Source organism: Dermacentor variabilis, chromosome 10, assembly GCF_050947875.1.
Source record: "Dermacentor variabilis isolate Ectoservices chromosome 10, ASM5094787v1, whole genome shotgun sequence".
Classification (NCBI taxonomy): domain Eukaryota; kingdom Metazoa; phylum Arthropoda; class Arachnida; order Ixodida; family Ixodidae; genus Dermacentor; species Dermacentor variabilis.
Genome location: NC_134577.1, coordinates 98,241,589 through 98,262,056, shown reverse-complemented (window position 1 = coordinate 98,262,056; position 20,468 = coordinate 98,241,589). Strand labels below are relative to the sequence as shown.

General features: G+C 45.5%; 1 protein-coding gene across 2 annotated transcripts in view; it reads left to right on the top strand.

Moving 5' to 3' along the window:
* Nucleotides 1–1,999: 1,999 nt before the first annotated feature.
* The window catches only part of Cdc14 (cell division cycle protein 14), a 65,825-nt gene continuing 47,356 nt past the window's right edge, over nt 2,000–20,468 (top strand). Inside the window, exons 1-3 of one of the 2 annotated variants that reach the window (XM_075673214.1) lie at nt 2,000–2,568; nt 14,943–15,115; nt 18,456–18,548. In XM_075673214.1, coding sequence (XP_075529329.1) covers nt 2,517–2,568; nt 14,943–15,115; nt 18,456–18,548 — 318 coding nt within the window. In that variant the 5' untranslated portion in view covers nt 2,000–2,516. The remainder of the gene's footprint in view (nt 2,569–14,942; nt 15,116–18,455; nt 18,549–20,468) is intronic. The other variant, XM_075673213.1, reaches the window with a different exon arrangement.

Genomic DNA, 20,468 nt, shown 5'->3' with positions numbered 1-20,468 from the left:
TGGGTAACTTCGCTGGGTAAAGAAACGTAAGAATTTGTACGGCCGGGCAAGGCAATTGTGCCCAGAACAGTAGTATTACATCTATTGTATACCTTTTTTAGAGAATGTTCGTATTCCTCCATACCCATTATGTTTCTGAAGTATATTTTTTTTCATAGCTCGCTGCATATTTCTTTTTAATTGAACGTTCATATTGATCACCTGAAGTAGCATGTCAGGCGTTTCGCCAGACTCGCATCGCCAGTTCTTCTTTTTTTAAAAATTCTCTGCATAATGAAAGAGGGGGTGGCAAGGAGGGAGAATTCTTTAAGGCTTAACGTGGTCTGCGGTGATAAACGCGCAGCTCATGCTAATGATCCGCAAGATATAATATATTAAAGGTCATTTAAAAGAAGTTTACTGGAAATTTATTGTTGCTTCCTCAAGCTGGTGTGTACGGTTTGGCCGGCAATGCGGTTACGAATGTTGCATGCTTAGAACGTAAAAAATTACGTCGAGCACTTCTATGGCCCCGCCCCATTACGCCATTTTTTAATTCGCAACTCATAACTTAGTTGATTTAATTTCCACAAAAATACGGATATAAATTCCCGTTTCTTACGTTATATATATATATATATATATATATATATATATATATATATATATTGCAGAGAAGAGAAGCTTCTATTCTCTGGTATGTCTATGTAATGATTAACTGAAACAGAAATTGTGAATATACAACATGAATGCTGCGCGGGGAACGGTAGAGTTTTACGTTGTGTTGTTTACTCATGCCAACGTGACCAAAAGAACACGTGTGTTTCGTTTATTTATTTATTTTTGAATAAGAAGGTTTAGTATTGATCGACTACGTGTGCTCCGATCGCTGGCTTAATTCATCATTTTGTGCCTTTTGCTGTTGTTGTTGTGTTGCTGCACAAGGTCAGTATATATAAATGTATACATAGCTTGATTAGAAATAATAAAATAATTGGAATATTATGCTCCAGTTCCGGCGCGGTCGGACGCAACGTCCAATTTATCCAGGCTGGAGCAATCCAAGGGGCAGCTGCAGCCACCAAGGCCTCCGGCAATGCATATGCCGGTCGCACGTCTACCGAGTCGGCCTTTCTCGCCGAACTCCAAGAGAAATGAATCGGCAACCGACGCGTCGCCAGTCCGCACAGTTTAGCGCGCCGTCGCGTGCTCACCGCTCACGTGTGCCAGCTAGCTGTATCGTCATCCCACCCACGATCGCGCACCTCGCTTCGCTGCGCTTCATCGCATATTTGTGGAAGAGGCCTCATCTGCTCGCCCACGCGCGCCGCGTCGTCATCTGACGGACCCGGCTGCGAAGGCAATTGCGCGTATACGCAATAATAATAATAATAATAATAATAATAATAATAATAATAATAATAATAATAATAATAATAATAATAATAATAATAATAATAATAATAAATGTTTCTACCACCACCACGACGAGTTCGCGCGCGCCGTTTGCGAAACTCAATTCGATCTGATGCCGACAGGCATGCTTTTCAAGAGGCAGCCTCTCCGTAGCCAGTGACGGAAACTATAATCGCGCGTGTTAACAAGTAATCGTATTCTTGCGAGAGCTCGGAGTACCTCACTTTAGCAACCTGTTGGCGTGTCGAAAGAAAGTTGTCGTCATTACACGAGAGGCGCGTTGGGCGCGCCTTTGCAACCTGTTTGCACAAGCAGTAAACACGTGAAGCTTCGAAACTACGACTACGCGTCCGTGTCGGTAAACTTGGATGTGCGTAAGTACTATATCTCGGGGTCGGCGTCGCGTAAAGCGCGTCAAAGGGTTGCGCGCGCGGCGCAGCTGCGAGCAGCAGCAGCAGCAGCAGCCACCGAGTTGGGCGTGCCGCCGAAACCGAAACCGCCGCCGCGGTCCGCTACCGGTTTGCGCTCTCCTGCGCGGTGCCCTTTTGCGCAAGACCAGGGGGGAGCGCGGCCACGGCGGTGGGACCTCTACCCGCGGCTACCCCCCTTCGGCGCCGCATAATCACCGGCGCGTGTACGGCGGCCACTACTCGGCCACCCAACACACCTGCGCGTCGGCTTTCTTCTTCCTTTTTCTGCCGTATTCGGACTGGGTAATGGCGGCCGGAGAAGGAAGAGCGCGCGCCAGCCTCCCGATTGGCCGCGCTGGGTCACGTGGCATTCGTTCGAACCCGCTCACGGGCCCTTTGAAAATTTCTCCCGATGACGGCGGCGGGTGGTGGAAAGATGGCCGTGCGCTGAGGGGCTAGCCAGCTGAGCTGCAGCCAGCGACCACCACCGTCGGCGGGTGACAGGCCGCCCCAAATTACTGGCTTCGCGTGGGCTACTTCGCGCGGCCGCCGTGACGGGAGGGAAAAGAGAAAATCGGCCGCGACCGCCACCCCTTGAAGTTTCGGACCCGTGCCAGGGGTGATGCGCCCCCGGGCCGTCAGCTGAGCGCAGCAGCACCAGTGCGACCCCGTCGTCGCCACCGCTGGGACGACGGCTAGCTCCCGAGCGCCATGGAGGACATCAAGAGTGACGCGGTTCTCCACATCGCCGAGATCATCACGGGTGAGTCGGACAGCTGGCCGCTCGGGCGCGTCAAACTTGGCGGCGCTTGTGACGCGCGGGGAGCGATAGGCGGCTCGCGCACGCCCATCGGGCCGCGGACCGTTTTGGGACGGCGGTGCTGCTCGGGTTTCGCGGGTCGCGCCGCGCTGGCCGCACTGGCCGCGCACGCCAACGCGGGGCCGTTCCGCGGGCTGCGTGGACACGGCGTCGGTCGCGACGGAAAGCCGCCGCGTTGCTGGCCGAGACAGCCCGCGATCGGCGGAGCGACACTCACGCGGGCGCCTTCTGCTGCACGCGTTCATGTTGCTCTTCCTGGAGGCGTGCCGTTTTCTCGGCAGCAGGCACTACCGGGGCAAATCGCGCGCATCCTCGAGCTTTGGTTCAGCGTGAGGTAGCGCTGGATTGGCGTCGCGTAGCCCTGAAGAAAAGAAAAAGAACGGCTACTAATCGTGCACGGTCGGCGATGCGCGGCGGGGCACCGCGTCGAGGCAGGTAGTACATACGTGGCGGGAGCTCGCTGAATGACACCGCGATCGCGGAGCGTGCTCGGCTTTGCGCGAAGGCCGTCGCGGTTGGAAGACTGAACGGGGCCCGCGCGCTTGAGCGGCGCTTTTGCTGTCTGGCTTGTTATGTCACGGATACGTAGCTTCGGCAGAGCCGACGGCGCGAAGTCGACTTATACGTGTAGGTAGCTGATTTTTGCCGTTGTAAACGAGAGACCTTTTACGGAGTTCACATCTTCTGTCGTTGCACATATGCAGTGATCCAATTAGCAGTTAGCACAAACACGATTTTAGTTTCGTTTTACCGGTTACGTTTGGTCGGCTGGTAGCTTGTTTGGTTGACAGCTCAAAAGCCTTGGCGATCGCGCTGAACCTTGAAAACGTAATGTCCTGCCTTACTTTCGGCCAATAGTGCGTACGTACTGCTTTAAAAGGTTGATATTAATTCACATGCAATGTATACACGCCGCAAGGCAGTAACGTCCGCACAGACAGGAAATAAGGTATAGACATGGAGTGGTTTTAAATTATGGGGTTTTACGTGTCAAGACCACTTTCTGATTATGAGGCACGCCGTAGTGGAGGACTCCGGAGATTTCGACCACCTGTGGTTCTTCAACGTGCACCTAAATCTAAGTACACGGGTGTTTTCGCATTTCGCCCCCATCGAAATGCGACCGCCGTGGCCGGGATTCGATCCCGCGACCTCGTGCTCAGCGGCCCAACACCATATATCCACTGAGAAACCACGGCGGAGGTGGTCCACTCGAGGAGGCGGACATTATTTGAAAAAAAAAAAAGTGATATGCACAATTGACGAATCAACGAAAATTCACTAATTAGATTTTCAATGAATTATGGCATACATTGCAATTTACAAATTATAGCGGGTGACACTGTGACGCAGATCAACTTGAAAAGAATTGTGTGGGGGACACCATTTACGAGATCTGTGCCATCAAACTTGTGGTAAAAATGCACTATCGTTCCACTTGCTTTCTTAATAAAACCTAATTTTATGCATTGACGCACAAAAGTAACTGGGATGCCTATGTATTTCTCTGGAAGTTTGGGAATTAATATCTCGAAGCTGGTGTCATCCTGCAAATTCATTCCAAGTGCCTTGCAACTCCCCTGCTAGAATTCGTAAATTGCAATATGTGCCACAAGGTAATTAGTTACAAACTTACTTAGTCGACTATGCATTTAAATTTTTTTTGTGCAAGTAATGGCCGCCTCTTCGAGTAGACGAGTTCATGGACTATAATTGTGCTTTCTGCCACAGTCAATTAAAAAAAAAATTGAGAATGTTCGTTTGAACACTCAATATTGTCCTTCCTTATATGCACGGAAGTGCTGCTAAAACAGCACAGGTGCATCCCGCACTTAGCAGACGTTTCTACCACCACCAACAGTAATACCTGAAACAACAGTAATTCGAACTGCACTCTAAAATTCACCCATTATTCTCATTTTAGTCTATGTCACTCATCACTCACTTGGTTGAGGCATGAAGTGGGAAGCTGCATTTGGCCAGCTTGCAGTTTTCAGGTTTGTCATTTTCCTCATGATTGTGGGTGACTGGCATTTCTCCATCGAAAGCCTTCTGTACTGCTTTCTGCCACAAGGCAAATCCCTGGCACCATGACTTCCTGCTTCTAAGTCTGCAAAAGAGAGCAATGAGACCTGTAGTTGAAGCGAACTATGGAGATCGTGCACATAAAATTATTATTGAATATGCCATTATTTGCATTTATTTTCTTTTTTAATACCGATTAATATATTCACTGACTATAACGTCTCTGACATCCCAAGGCTCCTTCTAAAGTGACATGCAAACCATGTTTCTACGACAAAAGAGACAAATAAATGGTTACTTGCATGTGCTAAAGACAAGCATATCAAACAGAGCCTGCAATTTACACTGCCCGCTTAGTTAAATAAATATGATGCACTTGCCCATAAAGGCACTAGCCTTTCAATCATCTAGCACACATGACACAACATTAAGTACTGGGGCATAAAAGATACATGGCAAAAGTGCACACAAGAGAAAACAAATACTGTGAACAAATAAAATGCAAGAAAACAGTATTACTGGATACTTTTGATAAGATTTAGCTTCAAGCAACCAGTAGAAAAAGTATTAATATTTCGTCACATCATGCTGACATAGATACAGTACCTGCGTGCGGTCAGTACTTGACACCAGTTTGTACTTGTTTTATGGCTACTTTCCTGTAGCTTTTTCTCTGGGGCCCATTCCCATACCAACAAACAAATAAAAGCGTTTATTCACTATGCGTGCACGGCACTCAGGGCACATAAAGGGTTAAATGGCTTGCATCACGTAAGTTGTGCTGGCAAAGGGTGTAGGCTTTTAATGGAGGAAGCATTCATTGCTCTTGTAAACTTGCAGGACTTCCCTTTGGCCAAAAGACAATGCAGGCTGTTTACGAATGCTTGATTGTTAATGTAAATGTTGGGACAGCTAAGCGAGTTGGTATGATAACCTAATTATAAAACAGTGCCAGGGACACAGACAGCGGAAAGAAGTGTTTATGCAGCTGTCTTCTGCTAATGCACTTTTTTCTATGTTAGTGGCATACAACAAGGAAATGTTTAAAAGTTCACTGACTGATGTTCAACTGCCAAGTGGCACCTATGTACTAAACCACTGCTTCTGCAACCGGTAGTGGAGGTCTGAGGAATTATATTTGCGTCTTCATATGTTTAATCTTGCTTGAACAAAATGCTTTTGAGTGTGAGAATTTTCAAGTTAGCCTTGTGCTTTCACCACCAGTGGGGTGAAGGGCTCAATGTGTGTTGTGTGCAGCAAACTACTGCCTAAGTAGAATGGCAAAAGTTGGATTTAGAAGACGGACAAATGAATGGTGATAAGTGTAGGCTGAGCCTATCACATCGTTTTGTAGAATGGGGTTGTCAGTACCTCACATGCATAACACGATCATGTTATGTAATTCCTGGTGACTTTTATGCTATATGGGCAAGGAATAAATCGGTTTCTATCAACAAGTTACAGAGCCGTTAAGAGGACTGTCAAAACTAAATTTTAGTGACCCCCCTTTTTTCTGTGTTTTCAACAGAAGACTTAACAAAAGTATCTGACTACAGCAGTTACTCTGACAAGTCTCTGGAAGAATGTTCTTTCTGTAGAATTTCTTGCAGTAAGCGTTGCGATTATGTTTTTTAGGGCTATGGGACATTGCAAAAAGTAACATAGCTTTTGTAACATTAAAAGTGTTCTGTGCGAAATGTGTTTGCAACCTTATATGTTGCCACAATAACTTCTGTGTTAAAACACAAATTTTTCCTTTCTTCTGTTGGAAAATTCTTATGCAAGCCAGCACCAGGTACTCGCTGGATGCTGGTGCTACTGACCGGTGAAGAAAGTGTTCACGATGAGTCAATGCAAAGATAAGTCTTCGAGATAGGTTGAGGCAATGAAGCAAGTAATAATCTTTGAGAGAGTCAGCAGTGGATGAAAGGTTCCGAGGATTTTGAGGAAAGCAGGAAGGGAGAGAAGGAAAGATGCTGATTGATTAAAAAAGGGAGGCGCAAAAGCAATGTGCGTTAGGGCTATGAGAGGTGCTGCTGTGTATTGCTTATTCTTGGAACAGCGCAGAAAGATGGCACGTGGAGAAGTAGAATACAAGACAGTACTTACTATTAACTGCATTTTTATAGGAGTGGAAACTATATGCTAATAGCCTCGTGCGGGACCGATGGCAGTGCTGCGAACGACGGTCCGTTGATGTCAGACGGGGGACTCGCCTTTGTCGTCTGCTTCACTCCCACTAAAATAGCGTCATTTCCATGTGTTTGCTTGCGCTCTGACTGCATGATCGCTTAGCATGGTGCTTTCCTATTGCTATCTGTATTTCTTGCTGGTGTTAGATTTATAAGTGCCAGTATTAGGAGGACATCAAATGTTATAGTATATTTAATGTATGATTTTTGTAACCACCCGATGTGTTAGCTCAGTGGTTATGGCGTTGCACTGCCAAGTTTGGGGTTTCTGATTCGACACGGGCCGCATTTCCATGAAGGCGAAATGAAAAAATGCCTCTCTGTAGTTCGATTCACGTTGAAGAAACGCAGGTGGTCAAAATTCATCCGCAGTCCTCCAGTGCAGTGTGCCTAATAATACCATGGTGATTTTGCTACATAAATTCCCTGAATCTAATTTTTTTTTTTATGTAAAGAAACATTTTTTCACATAATTACAGCTCTTGTGGGCAGGAACAGTCATAAAACATAGCGCCGAGTGAGTAAACGAGAGGCTACGCACATTTGGAAACGAAGCTCAATTGCAGGGCTCATTCGCAAAATGTCGCGTTGACTAAGCGGCATTGTAGTTGAATAGAAATTTTAGATTTCGCACATAATTCTAGTCACTTAGTGTTGCAAACATAAAAATATAATGTTACTGACAAGCAGTCTATCTCGAACATTAGATCCACAACGGTCTATCAGCTTCGCAGTCTTCAAGCGTGCTTTACACTATTTGCTTGCAAATAATTCGCATTAGGACTTCTTAACACAAAACTTATATTTTTTCAGGTTAGCATAATACATTTTCTGTTCAGTGCACTTTCAGGCTACCGGCAACAACTCCAAGAGCATCACTTACTATGAGCGTTATAAAAATATGCTATAAAGAGAAAGAAAATGCTGGAAAGCCTGTCAACGTTTTATGGCGCCATTGTGTGCGTGTTAATGTGGTGCATGTTTTGCGCTCCAGGTACTTATTCATTCAAGAACTGGCAAACCTATGCTCCTCAACGGTGGTCTAAGCAAAGGTTGCCACTTGTTTTTGTTGCGCAATGGCACTAATTCTTGTTGATGGAGGAACCTCACCTGTGCAATGTGCCCGCTTCCCATGGCAGGAGCAAAGAAGCAGAGGGTTACGCTGAACCGACTAACATGCAGAGGCGAGTTGTGTCGGGGTGAAAGTAATCAAGTTTAAACAATATTATCTTGCGAAGGTCATCCCTGCAGTGCAAGGCTACGTAACTTTGCTTTCCGTACTAAATTGGTCCGACCTTGTATCAGATATTCCAGACCGCATATTGCTGCAATGCCGCTAAAGCAGTGCATGCATTAATGCGCCACAGTTACCACGTAGTTTGCTGAGAATGGCATCAAACGTCTTTCGTGGTATGCTTAATACGCTGGGCAGCAACAAAATTAGAATGTCTGCAGCCAATGGAGCGGCAACCGAACACGCAGCACGAGTTGTACAGCCAGGCACAGTATTACAGCGCAGGCGCAGTAGCCGAAGGCCAAATGCTGCAGTTCGTCAGCAAAAAAAGGGCCGACAAATCATTATGAGTGTGCCACGACAATGGAACTGAAATGACGAAAAACCACAGCTGTACATGCACGTGTATACACTGACTAGCAGACGACGCCAGGAGCAGTCTACCTGAAGCATGGTCACGAATCCGACTCCACCCGCTGTCGCGGGGAATAGTGTCCTAGGACATTTCGTATATATACTGTTCTACGGACCTGCCGACATACATTTTTAAATACTTGAGTCGAGCACATCGGCCGACAGCTTGAAGTTGCTTTCACATAATGAACACATGCATGGCACTGCAGCGGATTCCTCCCACTTATGTCACACGTGGGGATGTGCCACTCAGAGAATCAACAAGAAAATAACATATGCTATAGAAGAGTGTAAGCAGGCGTGTAGGGATCACGGAGAAGTGAAAAAGTTGGGATTGCACGAAGAAGAGGTGCTCCTTAGATAGAATAAATACCGGGAAAAGAAAAGGGTGATGGGTGAGCTCGTGCAAGAAAAAATTAAGTACACAAGTGAACGTTGGGTGCATAACATTTGCAAAAGAGACAAAGGTGTACCAAAAAGATTCTGGAGCCATATAAGAGTACTCGGAGCTCCAACTAAATATTTGCAAATGGCTATAAGGGACGAAGACGGTAATGTCTGCAAAAGAGAAGATGCGCTGCGGTACATCACAGGCGTTGTTAGGGATAACTTCGGCATGAAAGAAAGCGTGGTTCAGACTCAAAGACGTCTAGCAACAGAAGCCCGAGAGATCAAAATTTAGCATAGAAAGCTTTTATTGGAAAGATGCAGAAGAAAATGTCCCTAATAACACGGCAGCAGGACCCGATGAAATCCCAATACAGCTAATCAAATACCTCGGTCCAAAGAGCAAGGCGCTGCTGAACAGTGCCATAGAGCAAGTGATTGGAATGAAGAAAATACTGATTCAGTGGCGTGAAAGCAAGTTGAACCTCATCTACGATAACAAAGGTGATAAGGATAAGACATGCTCATGCAAGCCTGCTGAGGGAGATGTAGGCACCCGAGTACTAGTTTTATGGGCAAGCTGAAAAGGTAATGAAGTAGTGAGACTTCACCAAGGACTGAAGCAAGGATGTCTTTTGTCTCCATTGTTGCTCATGCTTGATGTTAAGGGTATAAAAAGATGACTGGAGCACAGCAAATCAGGGTTTGATCGATCCTACAGGCGTAATGGACGAATGGTGCAACAGAAGCTCCCTGGATCAATGTATGAGGATGACATAGTGCTAGTAGCAAACAATAAAAGTGATTTACAGACCGTTGCAAATATCTGTGGCAACACAGCGACAAATCTAGGTCTCAAGCTTAGCATAGAGAAATAGGGAATTATGGTATGTAATGAAGAGACGAGTAATTACGTGGTGTCAGTTCAACAGCAACTCATACTGACAGTCAAGCAATATAAATACTTCAGCATATACATCAACGAAGGAGACATACTCAGGCACCCACCAAGAGAATCTGAAAATAAAGGGGAAGTGGAATGCTGCAATAATGAAACACAGAGCACTGTGGGGCGACAATAAGTATGAGGTGGTGCACGGAATCTGCAAAGGAGTAATGGTGCCAGTGCTAACGTTCACGAATGCCATTCTATGCTTAAAATCAGATATCTTGTTGGGGTTGGAAGTTAACCAAAGAGCGGCAGGCTGGTTGGCTTTGGGAGCCCACGGTAAAACCACAAATTCAGGGTGACATAGGTTGGGCCTCTTTTGAAGTCAGAGAAGCACAGAGCAAAATTAGTTTTGAAGAAAGACTCATGAACATGGATGAAAATAAATGGGCAGCTAAAGTGCACAAGTATCTGTATGTGAAAAGCGTGGACACAGAATGGAGGAAGAGGTCAAGAAAGTTGGCAACCAAGTGCAGGGTAATTTAAGCTGTAAACCGACAACCAGGAGTGACCAGAAAGAAAGTGAGAGAAACAGGGACAGGATGCAAAGAATGGAAGCAAAAAAGGACCATGGAGATTCACAAGAATGAGAAGAAAGAAATTAGGAAGGAAAATTTGTACAATAGCACAAAAGGCAGTGCCCTGCTATTTGAGGCTCGAGCCGGTTGCCTAAGGATAGAAACACACTGGAGCAAATATTCGGAAACGTGTATGCCACAGCAAAATCAAGAGACCACTCAGCACATCCTAATGGAATGTGAAGGAATTTACCCAGTGAGAACCATAGGTAACAAACACCTTCCAGAAGCGCTTGGGTTTAAAGTGGACGGAAGCGTCAACCGGTTGGCAGTTGAGATAAGCAAGAAACGTTTAGAATATTGGTGGAAAAAAGCATGGAAGAGATTGATATGAACGGACCTCTTACAGTCATAGCTAGCGGTACAAGGTAGATTTTGAATTAAGGAGATATACACAAAATGCTGCATAAAAGCATGTATAGCATACCTGATTAAATCAAGCAGGGTAGGTGAATATTTGTGACTGCTCCATTTCAAGTGGGATGCCATTAAATAATCGTCATCATCATAGGGGCTAGTAGGGTGGCGCACAACATTGGTAACCATGAACAAAAACAAAGCAGCTTCAAGGTCATGATACCTTTAAAAACATTATTTCTTTGATGGGGCGATACTTGCCTGGCTTATGCAGAGTTCGGCTTTTTTGTCGATATGATGAGCCTCAATAATTTCTCTCATATCTTGATCGCAATGCCTGTACAGTGTTGTCAAAATTTTTGTTGATGCTTTTGCACATTTGTTTATCACTGCCAATGTTGTGTATGCCCCTATATGTAAAGTTTTTATTCTTCAATAAAAATTCAGCTGATAGTGCTGTCCTGTATTTGCCTTCTTCATTTCTCATTTTTCCGCACTGTTCTGAGAATTAACCAACGCCAACTCGCCTGACTTTCTATACTGCTGTATAGGAATGCTGCAAATTAATTTTTAATGCCTGGGGTTCTTTAATGCGCACCTTAGTCTAGTTACACGCATGCTCTTGCGCTCAACCCTGTTGGAATGTGTCTGGGAATCGAACCTGCAACCTCATGCTCGGCAGCAGGATGACATAGCTACTTAGCCGCCGTGGCTGCTAAGGAAAAGCGTGAACAATGAACTTTGAGCGCATCAAAAGAGCAGACGGTAAGGTGTAAAAAAAAATGCAGTGGAGATTTACAGTTAAATGCGAGAGAAATGTGCTAGTGTTGCATCGCATCTCTTTGAGGTTCTGGGTTCATGATTTAAACTGCGTTCACCTAATTGCATAATGTTGCTTCTTTGAACAAGCACACGTGCATGCGTGCGTGTGTGTCAGTCACATATATAATCTTTTAGATAAGAAATGTGTGGGACATGGGCAGAATTTACTCTTGGAGTGAGTAGACTTCATTAGAGACTTCTTCAATGGGAAGGAACGAAAGGTGCAAAATATAATCTTTAAATGAGTCAAAGAGAGAGAAGCATAGATACAAAAGGTAATCATTGAGTGAGTCAAAATTAATGTTTGAAATAATCGTTGAGAGAGTCAGAAGGAGAAAGACAAAGTTATCATCTTCAAGGGAGTCAGATGAGGAGGAGAGGTTCATTATATGATCTTTGAGGGAAGCTAAAGAAAAGGGAAGGTGAGAAGAAAAGGTCAAAAGGGAAGGAGAGAAAATTGGTTATCTGGGAGCTGAATGCCAGGTGACACTGACCTTTGTCTTGCAGACGATGGGAAAGTGTGAAATGATGACAGGGCCACTTTTCTGTAAAAATTATAAAAGTGGCAAAAGCGAAGATGGTGAAAGAACAAGTTACAATAGAAAGTGAAGCCCTCTTGATTAATGTAGATTGTGAAGTCATGTGATATGAACTGCTACATGGTCGATACAGGCTCTCTGTAGAATCAAATGTCCTCTTGAATAATTTCCTGCATCTCTCTGTGCTGACCAAAAGATTTATAAACAATGTTTCTCAGCAATCTAACCTCATATTGTAACGTAGATTGGAGATGGAGTCTTGCAAAATATATGCTTCTCTTTAATGGCGGGCCAAAACAAGAGCGTACAGCTTACGCACTTCATCGTCTTTCGTGGTGCCGAGCTTTGCACGCGCCTTCCTGCAATGCGGGAGCCCCACATCTTTCTGTCAATTGCCCCCCATGGGAAAAGCGACCGTCTTGATCGCGTCAAAAAGTTCTTTCAGTGACATAAGAAATGGAGCTCCTCAGGTGCATCTCAGCGTTCACGTACGCGCATAGTATGGTTTCATGCGCACTACATGAACAACTTCAGCGCGAGGACGACGACGGAGTGAACCGGGGTCAGAACTGCTGGGGACGACTTCGTAGGTCACGTCACTGAGGCAGCGTGTAACCTTGTAGGGACCAAAATACCAGCGGATCAACTTTTCCGAGAGTCCACGGCGACGGACGGGCGTCCAGACCCACACGCAGGCGCCGGTATTGTAATGGACGTCGCATTGACCCTGGTTGTATCGAAGGGTGTCAGTATGCTGTTGGCTCCGGATACGATGCCGAGCAAGCTGGCGTGCCTCTTCGGCTCTTTGTACGAACTCTTCCACGTGTTCGCTGGTCGGGCTATTATCAGCCAGAAGTAGCATGGCGTCAAGTGTTGACATGATGTGGTGCCCGTATACAAGTTCGAACGGCGTAAACTGTGTAGTCTCCTGTACAGCGGTGTTATACGCGAAAGTCACATAGGGTAAGATCTTGTCCCACATCTTGTGCTCTACGTCGACATACATGGAGAGCATATCAGCCAGCGTTCTGTTCAGACATTCCGTTAATCCATTGGTTTGAGGGTGATACGCTGTGCTCTTGCGGTGAGAGCTATGCGTCAGCTGTTGAACGTCATGCATAAGTTCGGCTGTAAAGGCTGTACGGCGGTCGGTGATGAGAACAGACGGTGCACCATGTCGTAGGACGATGTGGCGTACAAACATCTTGGTCACTTCATGCAAGTTTATTTGCGGAATAGCTTCAGTTTCGGCGTACAGGGTTAAGCAGTCAGCAGCGACGACTATCCATCTGTTGCGCGAAGTGGTCACTGGGAATGGCCCAACTAGATCCATTCCTATTTGTTGGAACTGTGCTTGAGGAGGATCCACAGGATGGAGAAAGCCAGCCGGTTTAACTGGTGGTCTCTTGCAGCGCTGACAGTTGCGGCAGGTCTTCACGTACCGTTGCACAGAAGAATAAAGCAGGGGCCAGTAATACTTCAGTTGTATCCTTGCTAATGTCTTAGCGAATCCTGCGCATGGCTCATCCCGCGCATGGCTCTTCGTGGCAGGCTTGCAAAATGTCTCGGTGTAGTGCTGACGGCACGACAAGGAGGTACGCATAGGGACCGCTTCCGCAGTTTTTTCTGTAAAGGACGGTTGTTCTGCAAGTAGTATGATGATAAACCATGCACGAGCGAGCAGGGTAAAACACCTTCAACTCCTTGAAGGTGCTTGATCAGCGGCATCAGCTCAGCGTCAGCACGCTGGTGCTCAGCCATCTTTGTGGCGTCGATAACGCTGACAATTGGCAAGTCATGGTCAGGGTCCGATGACGTCGTAGGGAGTGGTGCGCGTGACAGTCAGCGTCACTGTGCTTCCTTCCAGATCGGTAGACAACTGCAATATCGTACTCTTCAGGCGCAGGCACCAACATGCTAGTCTGCCTGAAGGATCCTTGAGGTTGGCAAGCCAGCACAGCGCGTGGTGATCACTGACTGCCTTAAAGGGTCTACCATACAAGTAGCATCGGAATTTACTAATTGCCCACACAACCGCTAAGCATTCTTTTCAGTAGTTGAGTAGTTTTTCTCAGCCTTGGTGAGACTGCGGCTTGCATAAGCAATGGTGCGTTCCGCACCAGCTTGCCACTGCACAAACTCTGCGCCGAAACCCGCATTGCTGGCGTCAGTATGAATTTCATTGTCAGCGTCTTCGTCGAAATGAGCAAGTATTGGGGCCTCTTGCAAACTCTTGCGCAATTCATTGAATGACTGCTGCTGCTCGTCAGCCCAAATGAAAGGCGCATCGTCGTGTGTAAGCCGTGTCAGAGGCTCAGCAATTCTCGAGAAGCCTTCGACAAAGCACCAATAATACGTGCACAAAGCAAGGTAGCGTTAAGACCGCTAGGTTTACTGCCAATAACATTTTACGCCCTAGAGCATACGCTAACTATGGAAAAATGATGAGCATTTAAGGCAATTAAACAGCAAAATAGTTCACCAGATACATTGAAATCCTTATCATTTCTTACATTAGTATTACACCTTGAAGCTTTCCTTTTGGATTTATCTTTACTTGTTCAGTGTTGCTAGTTGTCTGTATTATAGATATTGATTGTACTATTATAGATTGAAGCATATTTTACTTTTAAGCATATTGATTCTTAAGTAAATTAAGCTCTTTATATTGTTTGTCAAATTATTATTTAGGCTCCTTGCTCAGTCTTTATTCTAATTGCTGTTGAGGGCAGTTTAATTTTGGGGCCCTTTTCATATTTCTCATTATGTTAATAAAATGAATGATTTGATATGAGTCGCCCTCCGTCTCCTGTGTCGCAGACCGGCTGTACTTTGCCACGGTGCGTAGCACGGTGAAGCCAGTCTCGGGTGGCCAGAACCACTTCTTCAGCATCGACGATGAGCTGGTCTACGAGAGCTTCTACGCCGACTTTGGCCCTCTCAACCTGGCCATGCTCTACCGCTACTGTGTCAAACTGCAGAAGAAGCTGAAGGTGAGCGCGTTGTCCCTTTTTTGTCTGATACTTGGGGGCATGTGCAGAGATATGCAAGCTATAGAAACCTAATATACAACATGGTCCACTGTTAAAGGGCCCCTCACCGTTGGGCATTGCGAACAGACAAGCGCGGTGCGTAGATCATGCGGTGGCCGTCGTGCCTGTAAAGTATCAAACAGCTGCACGGTGCCAAAACGGTTGACATGTCAAACAAAAGGCCAAGTGCCTCTTGAGGTAGCCATGCATCCAGCTTTGGAGTCGAGGTCATATGTGCAGACACCTCTGTGTAAGAGAAGGCCTGCAATGTCACTGATTATGGCACATGAGAATAGAATTTGGCAACCATAATTTTTTACTCGCTGGAAATGAACCTGTGGTAGATGCGGGGAGAGGCTGACGATCCTCCACGTCCTCCTGGAGTGTCAGGAAGCTGAATCTGAGAGAAAAAAATATTTTCCCTTAGCATACCGGCAGCACATCCCCCTTCATCCTGTAATGTTCCTCGGCCCAGAACTGCTCTTTGACAACAACACAGTCCTAGGTTTCCTGAAAGATGTTGTGTTACATGTTATTAGCCCCACACATTCCTGGCGCTTCCTCTCTTCAGAGGATGCCGCTGTGATAGTTGTTTCACACAGCACGTGCCTCTAGGCCCTTGTTTCAAGGGTTCTGGTGAGGCAGCAGTGCAATTTTATCATCTGACATATTTTGTATATCGTATCATTCTTTCTCATGCATCTTAATGCTGATAGTACCCGTTATTTTCCATTGCCATAATCTTACTACACATAAATTTTACGCATTTTATAGTGACTAATTTTAAGGCCCCTTTACAGCCACGTCACATCAACTTCATAGAAGTCATAACTCCACTGCAAACTCATCAACACTGGTGTGGCACTCGTCGGCCATACCTGGCCCTTGCGCCAGTAAACATCATGCATTCATTCATTATGGCACATGATTTCAGTAAATCATCCAATGCAGATTGCACAGTACTGCCACTGGAAGTGCTCAGCATGGCAAAAAGCAGAAGAAAAAAAAAAAAGGAGATGGGGCTTGTGACATAAACGTGTCGTGTCCCTCCGCTCCGCTATGGGAGAAGGCAAGGGAAGGAATTTCGCTTGCGGAGGCTGGTCTGGGCAAAGTGTCTCCGTTTGCAGGGAAGCTTGCTTCTTGGCAGGATGGCAGCTCATTTCAATTTGTCCTGTCTCCTCTAATGATGAACCAATTAGGAAAATTCTTGTGATAAAATTGTGCCTAGATCGTGCCCTGCAACTTTCAATGTGTAACCGAAAATTTGCAATGGGGCCTGATACGAAGCCCTTTATAAAGAAGTGTGATTGACGTGACATTTTTGACTTAGTCATTATTTTTTACACTAGCTGGACATGCTAGTGTTCCTTTTGCTGTTCAGTTGAAGCACTTTGATTTACCATAATACTTGTTTCTGGAAACCTATTTCAAGACACAGGAGGTGGCTGCATCATCATACATATACTCATTCAGTTTCTGCAATCGCTGTGGCTGCTCCGCAGAAAAAGCTTGCTTACGGTTGGGAAATCTGAAGGCAAATTGTGATTTTCTTTACAGTTTTGTACGAAAGCCTTAGAGGCACCGGTATGTGAGTGTGCCATTGTGGATTTCACAATAATTTCTCACACTTCATACTTTGGTGCGCAGAGAACTCCTGGAAACTCTAGTAGTACTTGCTGTTGGGCCAGTTGGTGCATGCCGAACAATAATTAATTTATCGCCAATAACACAATCACAGAGAGAGGAGGGCATAAAAACACTTGTCCTGTCTTTATGACCTCCCCTCTTTGTGATCGTGTTTCTAGCACTAAATTCATTGTTCATGTTTTTTTTAAGGATACATCGTGGTCCTTTTTTACCGATAAACAACAAACTAGGCCTGAATAGACATTTCAAAGAATCTATGATGTCATAGTCAACTGGTGACGAAACTTAAGGAAGTACCTCCACCTGTCTTCAATTTCTTTTTTGCATCTTCTCTCACTTTCCAAGCCCCAACTCGTAGTAACAGCGGCCATTTATTGCAGAAGCATAATCTGTGAGTACAGCTTAGCTTGATGCTCCTCTTTACTGTCCCTTTAAGGAATTGTTTACGTGTCATAGACATGCATTTGTTTGAAACCAAGCAGACTTTGACTTGAGAAATAGATGCGGAGTAAAGTATCCTCAAGCACGAGTTGGCTGAGGTTGACTGCAAAGACTGGGAAAAGCATGAGCTTTCGACATCACCAAGAGAGTCTGTCCAAGCATTGGCAGTACTTAGCTCAGCTCTTAAGAGGATAATGGATTGGGCTAGTTGGTATGTACATAATACTTATTGGGGAGAGTTGTAGCGCAAAGCTAAAGTGGCATTCGCACGAGGGAAAAATCCACCTACCTGTGGCACGGATAGCCCACCGCACGGCCACTACGCCAGGCAGTGCAGCCCCTTGGACCTCTCCGCGGGGATGGAGGAGTGTTTTCTCGAGAGCTGGTAATGCTCCTTCATCGCCGGGAAGAGAGAAGCACCCAGCCTTCACGCGTACATCTGTTTGGCGGTGGTGGGTGACCTTGGTGCTTGAAGGGGAGGGAGAGGAGGCTCACTGGAAACGATGACGTAAATGGCTCTTCCAACTGAGGTTTATTGTGGCAAAACAATTATATAAGTAGTACTCCAGCTAAACAAAAACAAGCAAACTTTCTTATTCAAGGGATGATATAGAATGGTCAATATACACTGTGGAACAATTTTTTCACCTCATGCATACTCCGGCAGTTCCCAGAAAGCTTTTCGTTGTTAAGGACAGTGACTTACGCATAGTCCATGCTAATGTAATCTGCGCAGCTTCTGTGATAAATGCAGGTGTGGGTGTCCTTGTGTCTGTTAATGCTGTGGTGTCCGTTACCGTAACAGAATGCTACAAAATGATCCATATCAGTGTAATAAATTAAAAGCAAATAAATAAATAAATAAATAAATAAATAAATAAATAAATAAATAGCTAAGAGGAGTTACCTGATGTGACAGGCAAATAAACCAGCACTAGCTGCTTGCAATCAATGCTTGTGCCAGTTGTGGATGAGTGTCCCAGTGCTGCTTGCTTCTTTTTTTTCCCTACACAGTAGATAACTAACTCTTATTTTATCAGAATTGTTTTCCCATTGAGGTATATGTGAGCAGATCCCCAAGACTTATTGAAGCATTCTGATAAGGGATTGAGCAGAAGTGCAAGTTTTAACTATGATCCCTGAAAAGCAAACTTCCCGGTTGATGTCCCCAGTGTTTGTAACTTTTCCTGAACTGCTGCTCTTCTCTACGCAGTCGTACGCCCTGGCCCAGAAGAAGATCATCCACTACACGACCAGTGACGGCAAGAAGCGGGTCAATGCGGCCTTTCTGATGGGCTCCTACTCCGTGAGTGTGCATGACCCGGGTACACTTTCTGTGGCAGCTTTTGCAGCTTGCCATTCACTGCAGTGTACGCAGTCCAAAGAATGCCACTTCCACACGATTGTTAGCTATTGTTTCGACACATGTTGACCTATCGTACCAAGTTTCTGGCTTGCAGCTGCAGTATTCGATTGGTTTTGATTGCACGTCTATAGCAAAGTTTCAAGGTGATGGGTGCTGATTTCTAGTTATGTGCCTAGGCTGAGGCACAGCCTAGGCTCACAACCAGAGATTAAGGTCTTCAGTGTACCTGTGCATGTTTGACTAACACAGGGTGCATCCGATTTCCAGGCCGCATGCCCGCACCAGAGAGAATAAACATTTTTCCCTGCTACGATGGCTTCAAAACAAAAGTCCTTTCGTGGTGTTACTATTGCTTGCCTATTTTACGATGCAAGTTGAGCAGACTTTGTTTCAATGCACTTACCACCTCTCTTTGCTGCTGAAGGTGGGTGTTGTTTACTGGGCTATTTTTTTGGCAGCCTGTCACTGCTAGCTGCTTCGGCATGATTCTGGATTTGCAGCGCAGAAAAGATGGAGACAAGAAAAAGTAGGGAAGATGTGAGCACCGTCTTTTATGCAGTGTAAATTGTGAATTCGCCAACTCGTCTAGTACAGCAGAACCTCATTTGTACGTCATCAGAAAAAAAATGCAAGTAAAAACCTACTAAGCGTGAAAACGTGATCCGAAATCACAAAATTATTTGGCAGACTCAATTGGGGTTGACATTTACGTAATGCAAACTGTTGCGTAAATCGGTGAGGCACGATGTACCCACAGGCGTCGAGCTTGTGGGTTTTGTGGGGATGGAGCGACTCGTGACATGCATTGTTGTTTTAAGACGAAACAGAAACAAAATCGAGCTGTCGGGCAACCATACCATGCCATAATGCCGCCAGAGCAAAACATGACACTCACTTTGGGTTTTGTTTGGGTTATTGTCTCTTGAAGGTATGCGGTATGCTTCTGACGGCACTATACCATGCGCACTGTGAAACAGATAGCTGAAGATGCTTATCGCAATGGGTTGGGGGCGAACGGCAATGTGCGACAACGTGTGAGGAGATTTCAAGGTCATATTTGCTGGTAGTACAGGAAGAGAGAACTGAGTGTGTAGCAGCATATTTGCGGCAAGTACTGTGGGGAAGCTGCTGTTGCAGGTGCCCACTGCTCTCAGTTGCACATGCCTCGCACCTTTTCGTGTTTGCACGAGATGTAGTGGCTGGAAAAGTTTTTATACGATCACAGTTTGCCGATATGCTGAATGTTGGTGCTGAAAGATTGTTTTCCAGGAACATATTAACCAGTAAAATGAAGCTATAGGGTCATTTTCGTGGCATTCTCGATCACGAACATTACTGCCGTGAAATCGTAAGCAACGGGATTGTATGAACAAGGTTCTACTGCACTTCATTCTTGTTTTCATCATTCCAAGAAGCATGAGGATTAGGAAAACAGGTGATGATAGGCATGCACTGCTGCATTTGATGTTGTCCTTGGCACGGACTATAACAGCCAGATAGGCTGTTAGACAGGCTAGCAGAGATTATATGCAGCTCAATCTGTTGACCTAGGTGCATACTTTATGGGGTGCATATATTTTGGAGTCTGGATGGGCTTTGGTGCTGTGTTCGGTGCTTGAACTATGGAGAGGGGTAATGTTGAAAGGGGGGGCAGTGTTGAGAAGGGGATGTTGTCGAAAGCAGGGTGTTTACCGTCATCCACCTCCATAACAGAGTGCACACTTGTGCTCACTAATGTTTTATCTTGCGCCTGTGAAATGAGTGTGGAGCAAGTATGAGGCCGTCCAATTCTGGGTGATTATGCTCACTTATGTCCTTGAGAGAGCTTGAGGGACTCACTCGAGCTCTCTTCTTGGACCC